This window comes from Mizuhopecten yessoensis, unplaced genomic scaffold (genome assembly GCF_002113885.1).
Source record: "Mizuhopecten yessoensis strain PY_sf001 unplaced genomic scaffold, ASM211388v2 scaffold10323, whole genome shotgun sequence".
In the NCBI taxonomy this organism is placed as follows: domain Eukaryota; kingdom Metazoa; phylum Mollusca; class Bivalvia; order Pectinida; family Pectinidae; genus Mizuhopecten; species Mizuhopecten yessoensis.
In genome coordinates, this window is record NW_018408489.1 from 440595 (window position 1) to 457699 (window position 17105).

The 17105-nt window shown below is 40.9% G+C and overlaps 1 protein-coding gene across 2 annotated transcripts in view; it reads right to left on the bottom strand.

The window, feature by feature from the left end:
- The window catches only part of LOC110460117, an 85253-nt gene extending 76939 nt beyond the window's left edge, over window positions 1-8314 (bottom strand). The window contains exon 1 of one of the 2 annotated variants that reach the window (XM_021512851.1): window positions 6735-8314. In XM_021512851.1, coding sequence (XP_021368526.1) covers window positions 6735-7491 — 757 coding nt within the window. In that variant the 5' untranslated portion in view covers window positions 7492-8314. The remainder of the gene's footprint in view (window positions 1-6734) is intronic. The other variant, XM_021512850.1, reaches the window with a different exon arrangement.
- Window positions 8315-17105: the final 8791 nt, after the last annotated feature.

Below are 17105 nucleotides of genomic sequence, written 5' to 3' on the forward strand. Positions count from 1 at the left end.
GCTAGACTGGTTCTCATGCCCCTGTGGTTCACACCGGGTGTGTAGACATCGCAACCGAAGATGAAAAATTACACCGGGTGTGTAGACATCGCAACCGAAGATGAAAAATTGGGCCAACTGTGTTATATAGCAAGCTATAGTTACGTAACCGTTCTCCAGACCGTTACCTAGGGTTAGCCATTGGATCCATTGTTTAAATGCGTAAACAACCACAGAATGGTATCGAATAGGTCTGTTCTGCCATCGCATGATCGGGATAATTTCGAGTCGGAGGGAGCTCCTTGTAAATAATTGAACAGCTGTGGAAAAGAACATCAGCCAAATACCTCCGTTATTCATAATATAAGCGACCACAAATAATGACGTGATTCGTCGATACATTTAGGCAACCGTATTTCGGCAGGTCCAATCTGTCGGACTAAGAGGTCGTTGGCGCATGCGTATCATACTATGTAATCAACATTATGTGATCGATAATCTTACAATTGTATACAAATCAACAATATCTACTTACAACATATCAAAACGCGTGATTCTTGCGTGTCAAATGCTGTTCGTGTATGTCTAAGAAAAAAATAACAAAATCATCCCGTGTTTTGATGGATATAATCTCGACATTTAGAACTGTAATACTGGTATCAAATTCAATTTATATAATAAAAATAAAATCAATTATAAACTTGCTTTTTAAATATGACGCATTGTCATCTTCTGTAAGGCTAGAACGAGCGAGAGAGAAAATTATTTTAAAGTCTGCAACATTTATTATGATAACTATATTCAAGTCCATAAATATTGCACATTATAATGACACTTGTGCTGTTGCAATATGAATGTAAACAAGCTGTACTGGTCCAATCCCAGTTTTGTACTAATTTCGTACTGGGTCGAGATGTCCCGTCTGAATATATCCAAAACACTAATTGGTCTGTGTCCTTATATATAGTACAGCTACCCGGTAGGTAACTTGTAAACAGACCCTTATATCTCGACATGAGTCAGAGGTCAAAGGTCATACTGCAATCGGGAGTCATTATTCAGTCAGACTATATGTGTATAAGAAAAAGCAATGCCGACTAAAACATAACGTACGTTAATTACCATGGATTGTATTCATTATTTTATGTATGATATGAAATACATTTATATGGTTTTTTTTTTAATTACTGTCTAGATATCATAATAACGGTTTGTGTTTCACGTGTAACTCGATGTAACAATGCACACACACACATACATAGGCTTTAGAGTACGTGTGTACGGAGGTAGCGATATACGTTTATAGTCCCGTTCATTCAGGTATTTCTTCACACATACTTACACATACCCTCAGTGTGTACACTCAGGTAATGCATAATGTACTGTTACGGTTGTAAACAGCGGTAGGGTTGTTTTGAATCTATATGAGGTTTTTTAGATCCCGATGATACACAATCGTACCTGAACAATAAAATTGCTTTGCTTGAGTAGTTATGTATCTTCCGACAATTAGAATTTGCACATAAAGGTAAATCAAAGTTTTAATTTATCTCTATGAATATTGATAAAACGGTTTTTAAACGCAAAAATAATTATATTTTGAGAGCAATCAAGCTATAGAATTAACCTTATCTTGTGTAAACAGGCGTGGGGAACGCGCGGGTGTGGTTACATTACGTTGTTACTTGGTTTCGACAAGAAAGAAATATAATTGGAATCATAAAATGAAAATAAATTGTTTGTTTCCTTAACGCCCAGTTGTTTTCTGTATAAGGAACTATCGTTTTATTAAAAATAATGACCGCGTTATGTTTCCTAAGAAAATCTGGCGACAATATAATGAATGCAGAGATTGAGATTAATTCCGTATGGAGGTAAGAGGATCGATCCTTAACCATAGACGTTTGGATTCCATATAACGGGGTAAGGATCCTTAATTAAACCTAGTGACGTCATGTAATGAGCACGGACGTTGTCTGATTGTCAAGATACGAATATGTGCATTGGTTTTACACAGTGACCTGAGAATTTCTTACAGCTATAGCTACATATGTATTTGGTATATTATCATCATTAAGGGTGGATTTATTTTACCGAAAATTGATCTAAATCCCTAAAACATGTAAACTTACTCTAAACACCTTAGCTTAGGTCCAAATATAGCTGTAACAAATTCTCGGGTCCCTGTTGTCATACACAGCCCACCTGTAGTCTAACCGGTTCTGTAAGTAACTGGGTATGTATTACTAATTACCAAGTACGAGAAACAGTCGTTTGTAATTATCCGGCTAACAAAAGCATGTCAGTCTGAACAAGAACTACAGCGAACAATAGAACACAATATTACTAAATATGATCTTTTCTCCCTGAATTCTGTTATGACCACAAATACAGAACTTTCCCGAAGTCAATGCCCATTGTAGAGTGTAATAAACGCCCAAACGTAAACAAAAGCGACGCTCCTTCAACACCATTCCATAAATAAATATAGTTGTATGAAATGTAAACATGTTATAAGAAATGTAGACGGATGAATATCTCTGATTGCAGTTAGAAATAAAATATAAAATGTGATGGGCCAGTGATTTCACCTATCATTTAATAAATGTCGGTACTTAATGCAGTGTTTACCGGGTGCTTACATGGAACTGAACTGAATGAATCAGTTATGCACTTCCGGTAAACCAGACGTGGCGAATTTTAAAAAATTCAACTGGAAGTGACGAAAGGTGCACGAGTGCATTACTCATAACTCAATATATACCAAAACAATCTCAGGTAGAGAAAAATGGATTGGTTTTGATAAGGTGCTGCTTATACCGGACCTGACAAGTTATGTAACTGTCATGTACCACAGGGGCCTGATAAATCAGTCATGTCTGTTTTGCTTCCCCTGTGTCAAATATCATGGTGGTTTAAATCTATTTCTTACACTTTTTCTTGTGTTGTGGTAGATGTTTTTATCAAAACTTAAATACATGGATTTTGTTCCAAAGTCCTTACTAATCTTTTCTCAAACTTCTTCCAAGATTTCAGATGTAGATTCTATGTTCATATTACATAATAAGTTTGTCATCTGAATTCTTGGTACATGCTAGCGGAGACACATGGGCATGTGCATGCTTATACAGGAACAGAGACGTGTAAAAGCTAGTACAGACACAGGGGCGCATAAAAAATAATGCTAGCACAGACACAGGGAAATGTAAATGATAATAGTGCCACAGGGGCTTGTAAACTATCGTCGATATACACGAATAATTATATGAGTATGCTAGCACATTTACACAGGGATTTATATATTCTAGTCAAGGCATATTGATATAATTGATTATCATACGAGTATTCACTTGACGAGATAAGAATACCCTTGACTCGTGTTGACACTCTACTTAAACATCCACTACCAGACTTGAGCCACTTTACGTACAATGTTTACTAAATAACACCTCAATGTTTACACATCGCCACCTCCATTGTGTGTACAAACAGCCCTGATGTTTTAACCTTCACGTGGGGATGTTCTGTGTTTGTTAATATATTTAGAAGCTGTCTATACATAACTTGAAATTAAATCCGTTTCAAATATTGGCTAATTAATCCAAACTAATCCGTGAATAAAAACGAGTTATGACCAATGACCACCTTCAGGTCAAGATGGTCAAGATATCCTTTATAAGATTTATTGTTTCAATGTCTGTACGAAATACCATCAACACTCCTAAAGGTTTCGCCACAAACACTAATCCAAATATAGACCCTCGGTGGTCGGGTGGTGCAGTGGATAGCGTACTTGCGTTTCACCAAGGTGGCCGGGGTTCGATTCCCCGATCGGACGTGAAAAAGTTGGGGTCACCTGCCCGGCCACGGGTTTTTTCCGGGTACTTCGGTTTCCTCCCACACTACTAAGACCGCCCCCGCCCCCAACTCACCACAACCACCACGCGCTAACATCCGGGCCAGCAAGGGTGATTAATATAAGTTGAAATAACTTGTTTCATAATTGTTGTTAAATATGTAAACAACCCTCGCCACTTATACCACTACGAAACTTGATTCATGGTTTTCATCGTTCTTGCCTACAAACAATAATGTGTTTTTTAAGGTCGATTGTTTACATTTCTAACATGGCTTTCTTGACAGAGATATAAACGTGTACATTTAAAGACACCGCTTCAGTTCACAATCCGTTCTACAAGACGTCTGATTCGTACACACACAATGTTTACATTCATCAATGAATGGACTCCAGTTGGGTCAAATTTCGTCCTAGGTCGCCGTGTATCGCCCTGTATTGTTACAAAATAGAGACTTCAAACTGTGTGTACATAAGGATACACCGTCCTTTATGAGCTTTACTAAGAATTACAATGGTTAACAATTCTGACGTCATATTATATAATTATCTACGCAATCTGGTTTGGGCTGTTTGTGCTTTACGTCCTTTTACGGCTCTGCTATGGTCATTTTCCAGCCAGGTTTTGGTGGTGGAGGAAAACTGGAGTTTCCGGGGAAAACCACCGACAAACGGCCAGTACCTGGCGACTGTCCCACATAGGCCTCGAACCCGCGACCCAGTGTTCGTGGGCTCGTGGTAGCAGAATGTCAGACGCCCCACTTCAGGCCACCGCGGCCTCTTTACGAGCCAAGAGGTTAATGCTTAAACAGATACTGTTTTTTCATTTTTTTCTGCAGAATATGGGAGTTTGTGCGTTTTTATCTTCTGTTATCGTTCCATTACTATTGCCAGGCGGTTATCCAGGAGATATGTTCGCTATTATATCCTTGTGTTATACAGTAAGAATGAGTGAGCGCAATACACGTGCATTCTTGGAATAGACAGCACGACTTAAGGGTAACCGTTATTATGGTGTCTCGGATGTACCTAAGTAAATGACTGCGCGAGAGCTCGTGACAACCTCATTCCGCGACATGTTTTCCATGTTAGCAAGATCATTGTTGCTTCCCTTAAAAATATATTTGCGTCCCATATACCTTTTTAATTAAGACGCTTCAAATTGATATTCGGAGAAGTGATACGTGAGAAAATTCATACAGAAACCTGTATATTGGTTTAGAGATGAAACTAAAATCTCTCACTAATGAAGTTTGAAGGATGTGTTTACGCAATACTTGATGGCGATATACCAGACGCTTCGTGTTAGTCGTTAGCTTCAAATAAAGTCGCCCCATTATATACTTGTTAATTAAAACCTACTGTGGTCAGTCGGTATAACGTATCTAGTAAACTTCTTTAATAAGACACCTGTTCATTTTAACCGTTGGATAAACTGTATCTAGGAAACCTCTCTATAACGACACTTTTATATTGTGACCATTAAAGTATACAGAAATTCCCTTTTCTCTTTAATAAAACATCTGTCCACCCAGTCGGTAAACCTCTCTTAACCAGACATATGTCTATCCTGACAAGTCTATATAACGTATCCAGTAAACCTCTCTAAGAAGACACCTGTATATCCTGTCCAATCGGTATAGCGTATCCTTTAAACCTCTCTAAGAAGACACCTGTATATCCAGACCAGTCGGTAAAGTGTATCCTTTAAACCTCTCTAAGAAGGCACCTGTCTATCATGCTGGCCAGTCGGTATAGCGTATCCTTTAAACCTCTCTAAGAAGGCACCTGTCTATCATGCTGGCCAGTCGGTATAGCGTATCCTTGAAACCTCTCTAAGAAGGCACCTGTCTATCATGCTGGCCAGTCGGTATAGCGTATCCTTGAAACCTCTCTAAGAAGGCACCTGTCTATCATGCTGGCCAGTCGGTATAGCGTATCCTTGAAACCTCTCTAAGAAGGCACCTGTCTATCATGCTGGCCAGTCGGTATAGCGTATCCTTGAAACCTCTCTAAGAAGGCACCTGTATACCCTGACCAGTCGGTATAGCGTATCCTTTAAACCTCTCTTAGAAGACACCTGTATACCCTGACCAGTCGGTATAGCGTATCCTTTAAACCTCTCTTAGAAGACACCTGTATACCCTGACCAGTCGGTAAAGTGTATCCTTTAAACCTCTCTTAGAAGACACCTGTATACCCTGACCAGTCGGTATAGCGTATCCTTTAAACCTCTCTTAGAAGACACCTGTATACCCTGACCAGTCGGTAAAGTGTATCCTTTAAACCTCTCTTAGAAGACACCTGTATACCCTGACCAGTCGGTAAAGTGTATCCTTTAAACCTCTCTTAGAAGACACCTGTATACCCTGACCAGTCGGTATAGCGTATCCTTTAAACCTCTCTTAGAAGACACCTGTATACCCTGACCAGTCGGTAAAGTGTATCCTTTAAACCTCTCTAAGATGATACCTGTATACCCTGACCAGTCGGTATAGCGTATCCTTTAAACCTCTCTAAGAAGACACCTGTCTATCATGCTGGCCAGTCGGTATAGCGTATCCTTTAAACCTCTCTAAGAAGACACCTGTATACCCTGACCAGTCGGTATAGCGTATCTTTTAACCACTCTAAGAAGACACCTGTCTATCATGCATGTCAGGCGGTATGTCGTTCCCAGTAAACCTAGTGTGAAGATTGCATACCCGCAATATCTCTGTGCAACCACTGTAAAATACACTGTCATGATAAACGTCTATCGTCACGGTGCTTTGCTTTCACGGTGCATCGCAATAAAATGTCACCGTTCTGTGACATTACTATATAACTATATCATAAAACCTCTATAAAACAATCATACGACTATATTGACAAAACATGAAGTAATCAAATCACTTACTTGATTTACAGCTTAATCCGATACATTTGCATTCCGGTGCCGTATCCCCACTTATACAGAGACAATCTCCACACGGATTTCTTGTTTCACAAATTTCCGGAACTCCATAATATTGACCGGCTCTTGGTTCTGCAACTGCACGAACCAAAGAACACGAACAATTTCCGTAAATCACATTTCGGAATGAACTTCGTAGACCTTTCACAAACATAACCGAAGGTAACGCAAGATTCCTCAGGTTGGTGCTGAAGTGATGCTGAGGCATTCCTCCAAAATAAACTCCACTATTATTCTGGATGTCTCCAAAATGAAAATCGGAGCCATAGGAAAGCCTTCTCAGGGTCCCATCTGTATCGTCATCAATTGTAATGCTGGTCGCCATTCTCTTTCTCTGCACCGACACTTTGTGCCATTTATCATCAGCGAGATTTTCTCCAATAAGAAATTCAACACTTCCGTCTCGACCATCGACGATATTAAGACGCATTCGCAGGACACCGTCTACTAACACGAGTTCGAAGAAATCGTAGGTCCCTGCATCGTCCGTGTACATCAGAAGGCCGTTTACTTGTTGAGTTTTGAACTCGAAACTTATTGAAGCATTTGTGCATGCATTCCATTTAGGATATTTTGCGTAAGAGCCGACTCTTCCGTCAAGCCGAATTCCATTTGTATTTGTTAAACATATTAAGCACACAAAGAAAAGAAATAATAATTTTGTCGAGTATGAAGAAACGACCAGACAAGACAGCCCCATGACTGCCTGAGTTGGTAGTAGCACCGTCCCGGACGTGTGAGGTTGTGCTACCGTCTGGTCAAAGCGTGTCTGTAACACTAGTAGTGTTAGGTATCTTAACCCTCCACACACATAATAGGTCCAGTGTGTCCAGTCGTCATTCCTGATGTAACTTATCCCGCTATGAACCGACACACACCACAGGGGGACTTATTTCTGTGGGGTAGTCATATACGTGTGGGAGAGCCCACTCACCGACTGACTGTGTAGGTATATATATATATGTGTGTGTACCCTCTGCACTGCGAGGTGCTAATATTCCACGGCTTGCATAGCACTCGAAGCGTTTGTTGGTCTTTTGCATATACACATGTACGGGAATTTACCGGGTCTATTTCTGAATCGAGCCACACTCACCCCACAGATTATACAGTAAAATCAAAAATGTCACGGTAAGCAGATAAGCTCTGTTTGTAGGGAGGGGGTCCCTTTCTCCTCTCACCTTCCTCTCGGCGCTTACTGAAAAGTCCCAGGCAACGCTTCTGTGTAACACGGAACTCCACAACGACGACGAAATTTACATGTTCAGTAGTCCCTCCTTAAGACGAAAAAGTCGAAACCCCCACCACCACGACTACACACCTGTATAACGCACCTTGGAGTGGGAACCAAACACACATACACACGTTATACATAACAAAACGATCAAACGTCTCTCACCTGTGATTTTTAAAACTTTAAGGATAGGTACATACAAGCCCCACCTATGATTAATCACCTTCACTTCCCACTGCCCCCAGTCTCGACACATCAGTGCACACTCCTGTCGATTACAAACTTAATTTCAACCATGCATATAATATGCGTCGGGTTTAGCATGTAGCATGTAGCATGCATCGCTTGTTTGGGGGCAGGTTTGAACCGCTACGGAAAAATTAAAGGTTTGGTACGTCTATGATAACGTTGTAATCGTTAAAGCGTCACGGCGCCAGTGTTAGCCTATATTTTACCTATATATCACAAGAGCTACTGTTCGGGATATAAGAAACACACGGTTTGTTATTACAACTATGTATTGCTGCGCAAATTCATTTTATTATATTTGTCTTCAAAATAAAACTTTTCTGTTCATTTCCTCCCGCTTTCAATGTCTTCTCCAAAATATTTCATTTATTTCTTTTCTGTATACTAGAATAAGCAATATTTACTCCATCTGTTTCGTCTACGTAAGGTCGCGCACTGACAATATGGCCGACGTATAGATGAATCTTACATCCCAGTGTTATGTATATTTTATTACGTTTCGACCTACCTTCTCAAACAGGTATATTTTTTACCTGGTATTTGTCATTCGAAGGTGGGAGGATTTATTGCCACCGCAAGCTATGAGATAAGGGCCTGGTAGTATTGCCGTACTCCGCATCATAGATACCATAAGTACCGCACGTCAAAACTGGTTTAAAAACTAAACGGACTTTAAACGTCTTATCTGGCACTGGTGAATACGAGTTTGTTATATATCATATTAACAGGAAATTCACTTTCTTTATCTTTTCATGAGTTGAATGAGACTTTGAATGTTTATCTAAAACATAAGTAAGTCTAATCACTCTGCAGCTGTAGTGGAAGGTAGCTAGCACCACGAAGTAAGAATGGTGTGTGATTTGTATGTAATTAGAAGTAGACTTATCAGAATTGTTTATCAATCTATCACAGAGGGTATTTATGCCGGGACGCGGTGTTTTTATTCTATGCGGCAAACACTCCGTCACTTAAAACACGTATTTAAATATAAGACTGTATAATCAGCGAGGTAGGGTACTTTCTTCGTGATATTCTACTTTTGACAAGAAATTCGAACAAAATATTGAATAACAGTGAACAACTCATTTCCAGACATAATATAAACTTATTCTGTGAACCTGCCAGATTCAAATTGCGTTCACAATGCAAATAGTGTGTCTTTCTTTTCATCATTTGTCAACATAGCGCTTGCTAGTCTTCTAATATATAAAAACAGAATTTGTCGAAACTTAATGTGCAAATCGAGAGCCTAACCCTCGGGTTTCGAACGGATCAAAATTAACAGTATGTGTTATAAATTCGAATGAATGGCATTGTTTGGAGACGGATTAAATCTGTTTGCCGAATACTTAACAATTGCGTAGAAAGTATTCATGTATGAGCTGTTTTTCGTTGATTGATAGCAAAATACACGTAACGTCAGAAAACGAGGATTAAGTAAAGTGGATTATAACAGGAAGTACCTAAGGCGTAGGTACGCGTGTATGCCAGCTCATTTCGGAATATTGTATGTCAAATAAAGAAAACAACAACAGCATAGCAAATTATGAAACTTATTTCTGTACTGTCGACATGTTTTACTGTCTTTTTAATAACAAATAACGATGATAACACTATACTTAGTATCAGCATATACGCCACCGGGAGGTTCGGACAAAGAAAAGGCCTGCCGCATACCGCTACATGTCTTAAGAGGCGACTAACATGGGTACCCAGCAGAATCGGGGTGGGGGAGGGGGGATCTATGCTTTCTGATTAGGGATCATTGCTCCCCCTACCCGTCCGTATATGACCCATACAGTTGCGAAGATGTTAAACCCTAAACAAAGACAACATCTGCTGACCTCCACTTGCAACACTTCGGAATCTGTTCTTGTCTCGCTTCCATTCTCTTTTCAGTGCTGACTCCCCAGACACCCGTCTTCATGTGACCTTTGACATCTGCTGTTACGACCTTTGGCTGAACAGTCAATGTTGGGTCGCGAAACAGCCAATATAACGGGAGCAAGCAATGTAGCCTCGTTTTGACGAGATTTTCCCTTAAAAGTTATATACCATAAAAACAAGATAACTAGAGCGATCACAATATACCGGTTTATCATAATGGAATTGGATGAACTCAAATGGCAGGGAAGAGTTTATAGTTTTCTTCAAGTTCGGTCGTTGAAGAATCTCCAGTTTGTAGCTTTTAAGTACAATATAGATACCAATGTTCCTCAAATTAAAATGGGAACAAAACATTCGTGTCGTGCACCATAAGAGTATATATGTACCACAGCAGGGCGACATACTCTACTGTTTATATATCTGATCGAATAAATTATTTCATTATCTTCAGACAAATTTAAATATTTATTTTTAAACTTGCATCGTCAATTCATTTAACCATGAAAACCACATAAGACATCGTCACTTCATTAAACCATGAAAAACGTATAACCTATTTAGAAAAACAAATTTAAAATAATTATTTGCATTTTGTGGCTTTGCTGAGAATTGATAGTCCATTTTATAGCTTATACGTTTTATGTTACGACACCATTCACGTTTCTTTCAGAAAACCGGAAGTGAGAAACAGTTGTGAAAAATACTACTGGAGCATAACAACGATTTGACAAATTGGGGCTCTGAGAGGAACCGTGCTTTAAAGTCTACAACACGTACAGCTACTGAGGTAGAAAGCTACGTCAAACAATCAAATTGTACTTGGGTGTTAATCAGTTTTATCTTTGAACTAGTAAAACTAGATTCGACGTTGAGAACAGGTGTCCTATGAATTATCTCCCCCTTGCTGTTCCTTCCTGAAGAATTGTCTAGACACCTTGCGTGTTGGATAACAACGCATTCCCAGATAAAAGCCGACGTTTGATTGGCTGAAACTTATCACGGAGCGCGACACGGGTGATAATGTTATATATAATTCGCTCTATCTGTTGCCCTCGTATGTTCTGGAGCATCCTAACAGCTTCTGTTGGAACCTGCGGGAAGTTATGTATGAGCATACCGTGGAGGATGAGTGTATTCGCATACAAAAATAAATCACCATGAAGTGTAGCCGAGTGAACTATGTAAAAGAAAGACAACTCCGGGTGTAACATACACGCAAATCACAGATACTGGCGATAGTACATCCGGGCTTCACTCATCATATTTTTTTTTTTTTTTCAAACTGAGTTTAGCGCCTATCGGACATAAGCCTGTTTTCTATCGTTACACATGTTAGGGTTTTAAATATTCATTGTTTATCCTTTTATGAAGCTATAATCGCTAGTGGGTCCGTAGGAAAATATTTTATCCCATTTCTTAATAGTCAGAGGGGTCTAAATAGAAATCAGGGTTTTCGTTTCTGTCCTTTTCTTGGAGACAAAAAAAAAAAAAAAAAAAAAAGATCTGCTGTTCCCATGACAACACTGGTGGCCTCTCTGTCGTTTCTCTCCTACCTACGTGTCCCCATTCAGTTGTGTCTACCTGGGCCCGTATTGATGAAACCATCATCATGCTCAAACTCGCATTTTGTGCTCAAACTTGCATTTTGTGCTCAAACCAAATATCTTGTTCCGTTGATAAATTAAGAACAAAATCCATTTTATTAAGAACTTGGAGAAAAGAAATTAAAGAGACTTTAAACCGGATTTTGTTTTGAATAGGACTTACTGACGGTATCTAATGTTTAAGTGTATTAATGAGAGTGGCTTTGGGCGAAGAATCCGTGCTTGAGCACGAGAATGCTTTCATAAATACTGGACTGAGCTTCTTTGGTTAGACTCGAGGTGGCGTGTCATTCTGCTACCATGTCAACATTCTGACATTTCAGTGAAATTGCATTTTAACATAACCTTTGGTTGGTCCCTACTTCTGTTGACATCGTCGTCATATGACCTTATCTGTTGTGTGGACACCGTGGTCTTATGATCTTAGCTGTTGTGAAGATAATGTCGTCATATGTGGACACCATCATCATATGTCTTTAGCTGTAGTATGGACACTGTCGTCATATGACCTTATCTGCTGTATGAACACTATCGTCACATGACCTTATCTGTTGTGTGGACACTGTCGTCATATGACTTAAGCTGTTGTGTGGACACTGGGGTCACATGACCTTATCTGTTGAGTGGACACTGTCGTCATATGTGGACACCATCATCATATGACTTTCGCTGTTGTATGGACACTGTCGTCATATGACCTTATCTGTTGTGTGAACACTGTCGTCATATGAACTTATCTGCTGTATGAACACTATCGTCACATGACCTTATCTGTTGTGTGGACACTGTCGTCATATCACCTGATCTGTTGTGTGGACACTGTCGTCATATCACCTGATCTGTTGTGTGGACACTGTCGTCATATCACCTGATCTGTTGTGTGGACACTGTCGTCATATGACTTAAGCTGTTGTGTGGACACTGGGGTCACATGACCTTATCCGTTGAGTGGACACTGTCGTCATATGTGGACACCATCATCATATGACTTTCGCTGTTGTATGGACACTGTCGTCATATGACCTTATCTGTTGTGTGGACACTGTCGTCATATGACCTTATCTGTTGTGTGGAGACTGTCGTCATATGACCTTGTCTGTTGTGTGAACACTGTCGTCATATGACCTTGTCTGTTGTGTGGACACTGTCGTCATAGGACCTTATCTGTTGTGTGGACACTGTCGTCATATGACTTTAGCTGTGGTGTGGAAACTGTCGTCATATGACCTTATCTGTTGTGTTGGCACTGTCTTCATATGACCTTATCTGTTGTGTGGACACTGTCGTCACATGACCTTATCTATTGTGTGGACACTGTCGTCATATGACCTTATCTGTTGTGTGGACACTGTCGTTATGTGACTTTATCTGTTGTGTTGACACTGTCGTCATATGACCTTATCTGTTGTGTTGGCACCGTCTTCATATGATCTGATCGGTTGTGTGGACACTGTCGTCATAGGACCTTATCTGTTGTGTGGAAACTGTCGTCATATGACCTTATCTGTTGTGTGGACACTGTCGTCATATGACCTGATCTGTTGTGTGGATACTGTCGTCATATGACCTGATCTGTTGTGTGGACACTGTCGTTATATTACCTCATCTGTTGTGTGGACACTGTCGTCATATGACCTTATCTGTTGTGTGGACACTGTCGTCATGTGACCTTATCTGTTGTGTGGACACGGTCGTCTTGTGACCTTAACTGTTGTGTGGACACTGTCGTCATGTGACCTTAACTGTTGTGTGGACACTGTCGTCATGTGACCTTATCTGTTGTGTGGACACGGTCGTCTTGTGACCTTAACTGCTGTGTGGACACTGTCGTCATATGACTTTAGCTGTTGAGTGGACACTGTCGTTATATGACTTTATCTGTTGTGTGGACACTGTCGTCCTATGACTTTAGCTGTTGAGTGGACACTGTCGTCATATGACTTTATCTGTTGAGTGGACACTGTCGTCCTATGACTTTATCTGTTGTGTGAACACTGTCGTCATATGACTTTATCTGTTGTGTGGACACTGTCGTCATATGACTTTAGGTGTTGTGTGGACACCGTCGTCATATGACTTTAGGTTTTATGTGGACACCGTCGTCATATGCCTTTAGCTGTTGAGTGGACACTGTCGTCATATGACTTAATCTGTTGAGTGGACACTGTCGTCATATGATCTTATCTATTGTGTGGACACCGTCGTCATATGACTTTAGGTGTTGTGTGGACACCGTCGTCATATGACTTTAGCTGTTGAGTGGACACTGTCGTCATATGACTTTATCTGTTGTGTGGACACCGTCGTCATATGACTTTAGGTGTTGTGTGGACACCGTCGTCATATGACTTTAGCTGTTGAGTGGACACTGTCGTCATATGACTTTATCTGTTGTGTGGACACCGTCGTCATATGACTTTAGGTGTTGTGTGGACACCGTCGTCATATGACTTTAGCTGTTGAGTGGACACTGTCGTCATATGACTTTATCTGTTGTGTGGACACCGTCGTCATATGACTTTAGGTGTTGTGTGGACACCGTCGTCATATGACTTTAGCTGTTGAGTGGACACTGTCGTCATATGACTTTATCTGTTGTGTGGACACCGTCGTCATATGACTTTAGGTGTTGTGTGGACACCGTCGTCATATGACTTTAGCTGTTGAGTGGACACTGTCGTCATATGACTTTATCTGTTGTGTGGACACCGTCGTCATATGACTTTAGGTGTTGTGTGGACACCGTCGTCATATGACTTTAGCTGTTGAGTGGACACTGTCGTCATATGACTTTATCTGTTGTGTGGACACCGTCGTCATATGACTTTAGCTGTTGAGTGGACACTGTCGTCATATGACTTTATCTGTTGTGTGGACACCGTCGTCATATGACTTTAGCTGTTGAGTGGACACTGTCGTCATATGACTTTATCTGTTGTGTGGACACCGTCGTCATATGACTTTAGGTGTTGTGTGGACACCGTCGTCATATGACTTTAGCTGTTGAGTGGACACTGTCGTCATATGACTTTATCTGTTGTGTGGACACCGTCGTCATATGACTTTAGGTGTTGTGTGGACACCGTCGTCATATGACTTTAGCTGTTGAGTGGACACTGTCGTCATATGACTTTATCTGTTGTGTGGACACCGTCGTCATATGACTTTAGGTGTTGTGTGGACACCGTCGTCATATGACTTTAGCTGTTGAGTGGACACTGTCGTCATATGACTTTATCTGTTGTGTGGACACCGTCGTCATATGACTTTAGGTGTTGTGTGGACACCGTCGTCATATGACTTTAGCTGTTGAGTGGACACTGTCGTCATATGACTTTATCTGTTGTGTGGACACCGTCGTCATATGACTTTAGGTGTTGTGTGGACACCGTCGTCATATGACTTTAGCTGTTGAGTGGACACTGTCGTCATATGACTTTATCTGTTGTGTGGACACCGTCGTCATATGACTTTAGGTGTTGTGTGGACACCGTCGTCATATGACTTTAGCTGTTGAGTGGACACTGTCGTCATATGACTTTATCTGTTGTGTGGACACCGTCGTCATATGACTTTAGCTGTTGAGTGGACACTGTCGTCATATGACTTTATCTGTTGTGTGGACACCGTCGTCATATGACTTTAGGTGTTGTGTGGACACCGTCGTCATATGACTTTAGCTGTTGAGTGGACACTGTCGTCATATGACTTTATCTGTTGTGTGGACACCGTCGTCATATGACTTTAGCTGTTGAGTGGACACTGTCGTCATATGACTTTATCTGTTGTGTGGACACCGTCGTCATATGACTTTAGGTGTTGTGTGGACACCGTCGTCATATGACTTTAGCTGTTGAGTGGACACTGTCGTCATATGACTTTATCTGTTGTGTGGACACCGTCGTCATATGACTTTAGCTGTTGAGTGGACACTGTCGTCATATGACTTTATCTGTTGTGTGGACACCGTCGTCATATGACTTTAGGTGTTGTGTGGACACCGTCGTCATATGACTTTAGCTGTTGAGTGGACACTGTCGTCATATGACTTTATCTGTTGTGTGGACACCGTCGTCATATGACTTTAGGTGTTGTGTGGACACCGTCGTCATATGACTTTAGCTGTTGAGTGGACACTGTCGTCATATGACTTTATCTGTTGTGTGGACACCGTCGTCATATGACTTTAGGTGTTGTGTGGACACCGTCGTCATATGACTTTAGCTGTTGAGTGGACACTGTCGTCATATGACTTTATCTGTTGTGTGGACACCGTCGTCATATGACTTTAGGTGTTGTGTGGACACCGTCGTCATATGACTTTAGCTGTTGAGTGGACACTGTCGTCATATGACTTTATCTGTTGTGTGGACACCGTCGTCATATGACTTTAGCTGTTGAGTGGACACCGTCGTCATATGACTTTATCTGTTGTGTGGACACCGTCGTCATATGACTTTAGGTGTTGTGTGGACACCGTCGTCATATGACTTTAGCTATTGAGTGGACACTGTCGTCATATGACTTTATCTGTTGTGTGGACACCGTCGTCATATGACTTTAGCTGTTGAGTGGACACCGTCGTCATATGACTTTATCTGTTGTGTGGACACCGTCGTCATATGACTTTAGGTGTTGTGTGGACACCGTCGTCATATGACTTTAGCTATTGAGTGGACACTGTCGTCATATGACTTTATCTGTTGTGTGGACACCGTCGTCATATGACTTTAGGTGTTGTGTGGACACCGTCGTCATATGACTTTAGCTGTTGAGTGGACACTGTCGTCATATGACTTTATCTGTTGTGTGGACACTGTCGTCATATGACTTTAGGTTTTATGTGGACACCGTCGTCATATGACTTGAGCTGTTGAGTGGACACTGTCGTCATATGATCTTATCTGTTGTGTGGACACTGTCGTCATATGACCTTATCTGTTGTGTGGACACTGTCGTCATATGATTTAAGGTGTTGTGTGGACACCGTCGTCATATGACTTTAGCTGTTGGGTGGACACTGTCGTTATATGACTTTATCTGTTGTGTGGACACTGTCGTCATATGACTTTAGGTGTTGTGTGGACACCGTCGTCATATGACTTTAGCTGTTGAGTGGACACTGTTGTCATATTACCTGATCTGTTGTGCGGACACTGTCGTCATATGATCTTATCTGTTGTATGGACACCGTCGTCATATGACTTTAGGTGTTGTGTGGACACCGTGGTCATATGACTTTAGCTGTTGAGTGGACACTGTCGTCATATGACTTTATCTGTTGAGTGGACACTGTCGTCATATGACTTGATCTGTTGTGTGAACACTGTCGTCATATGA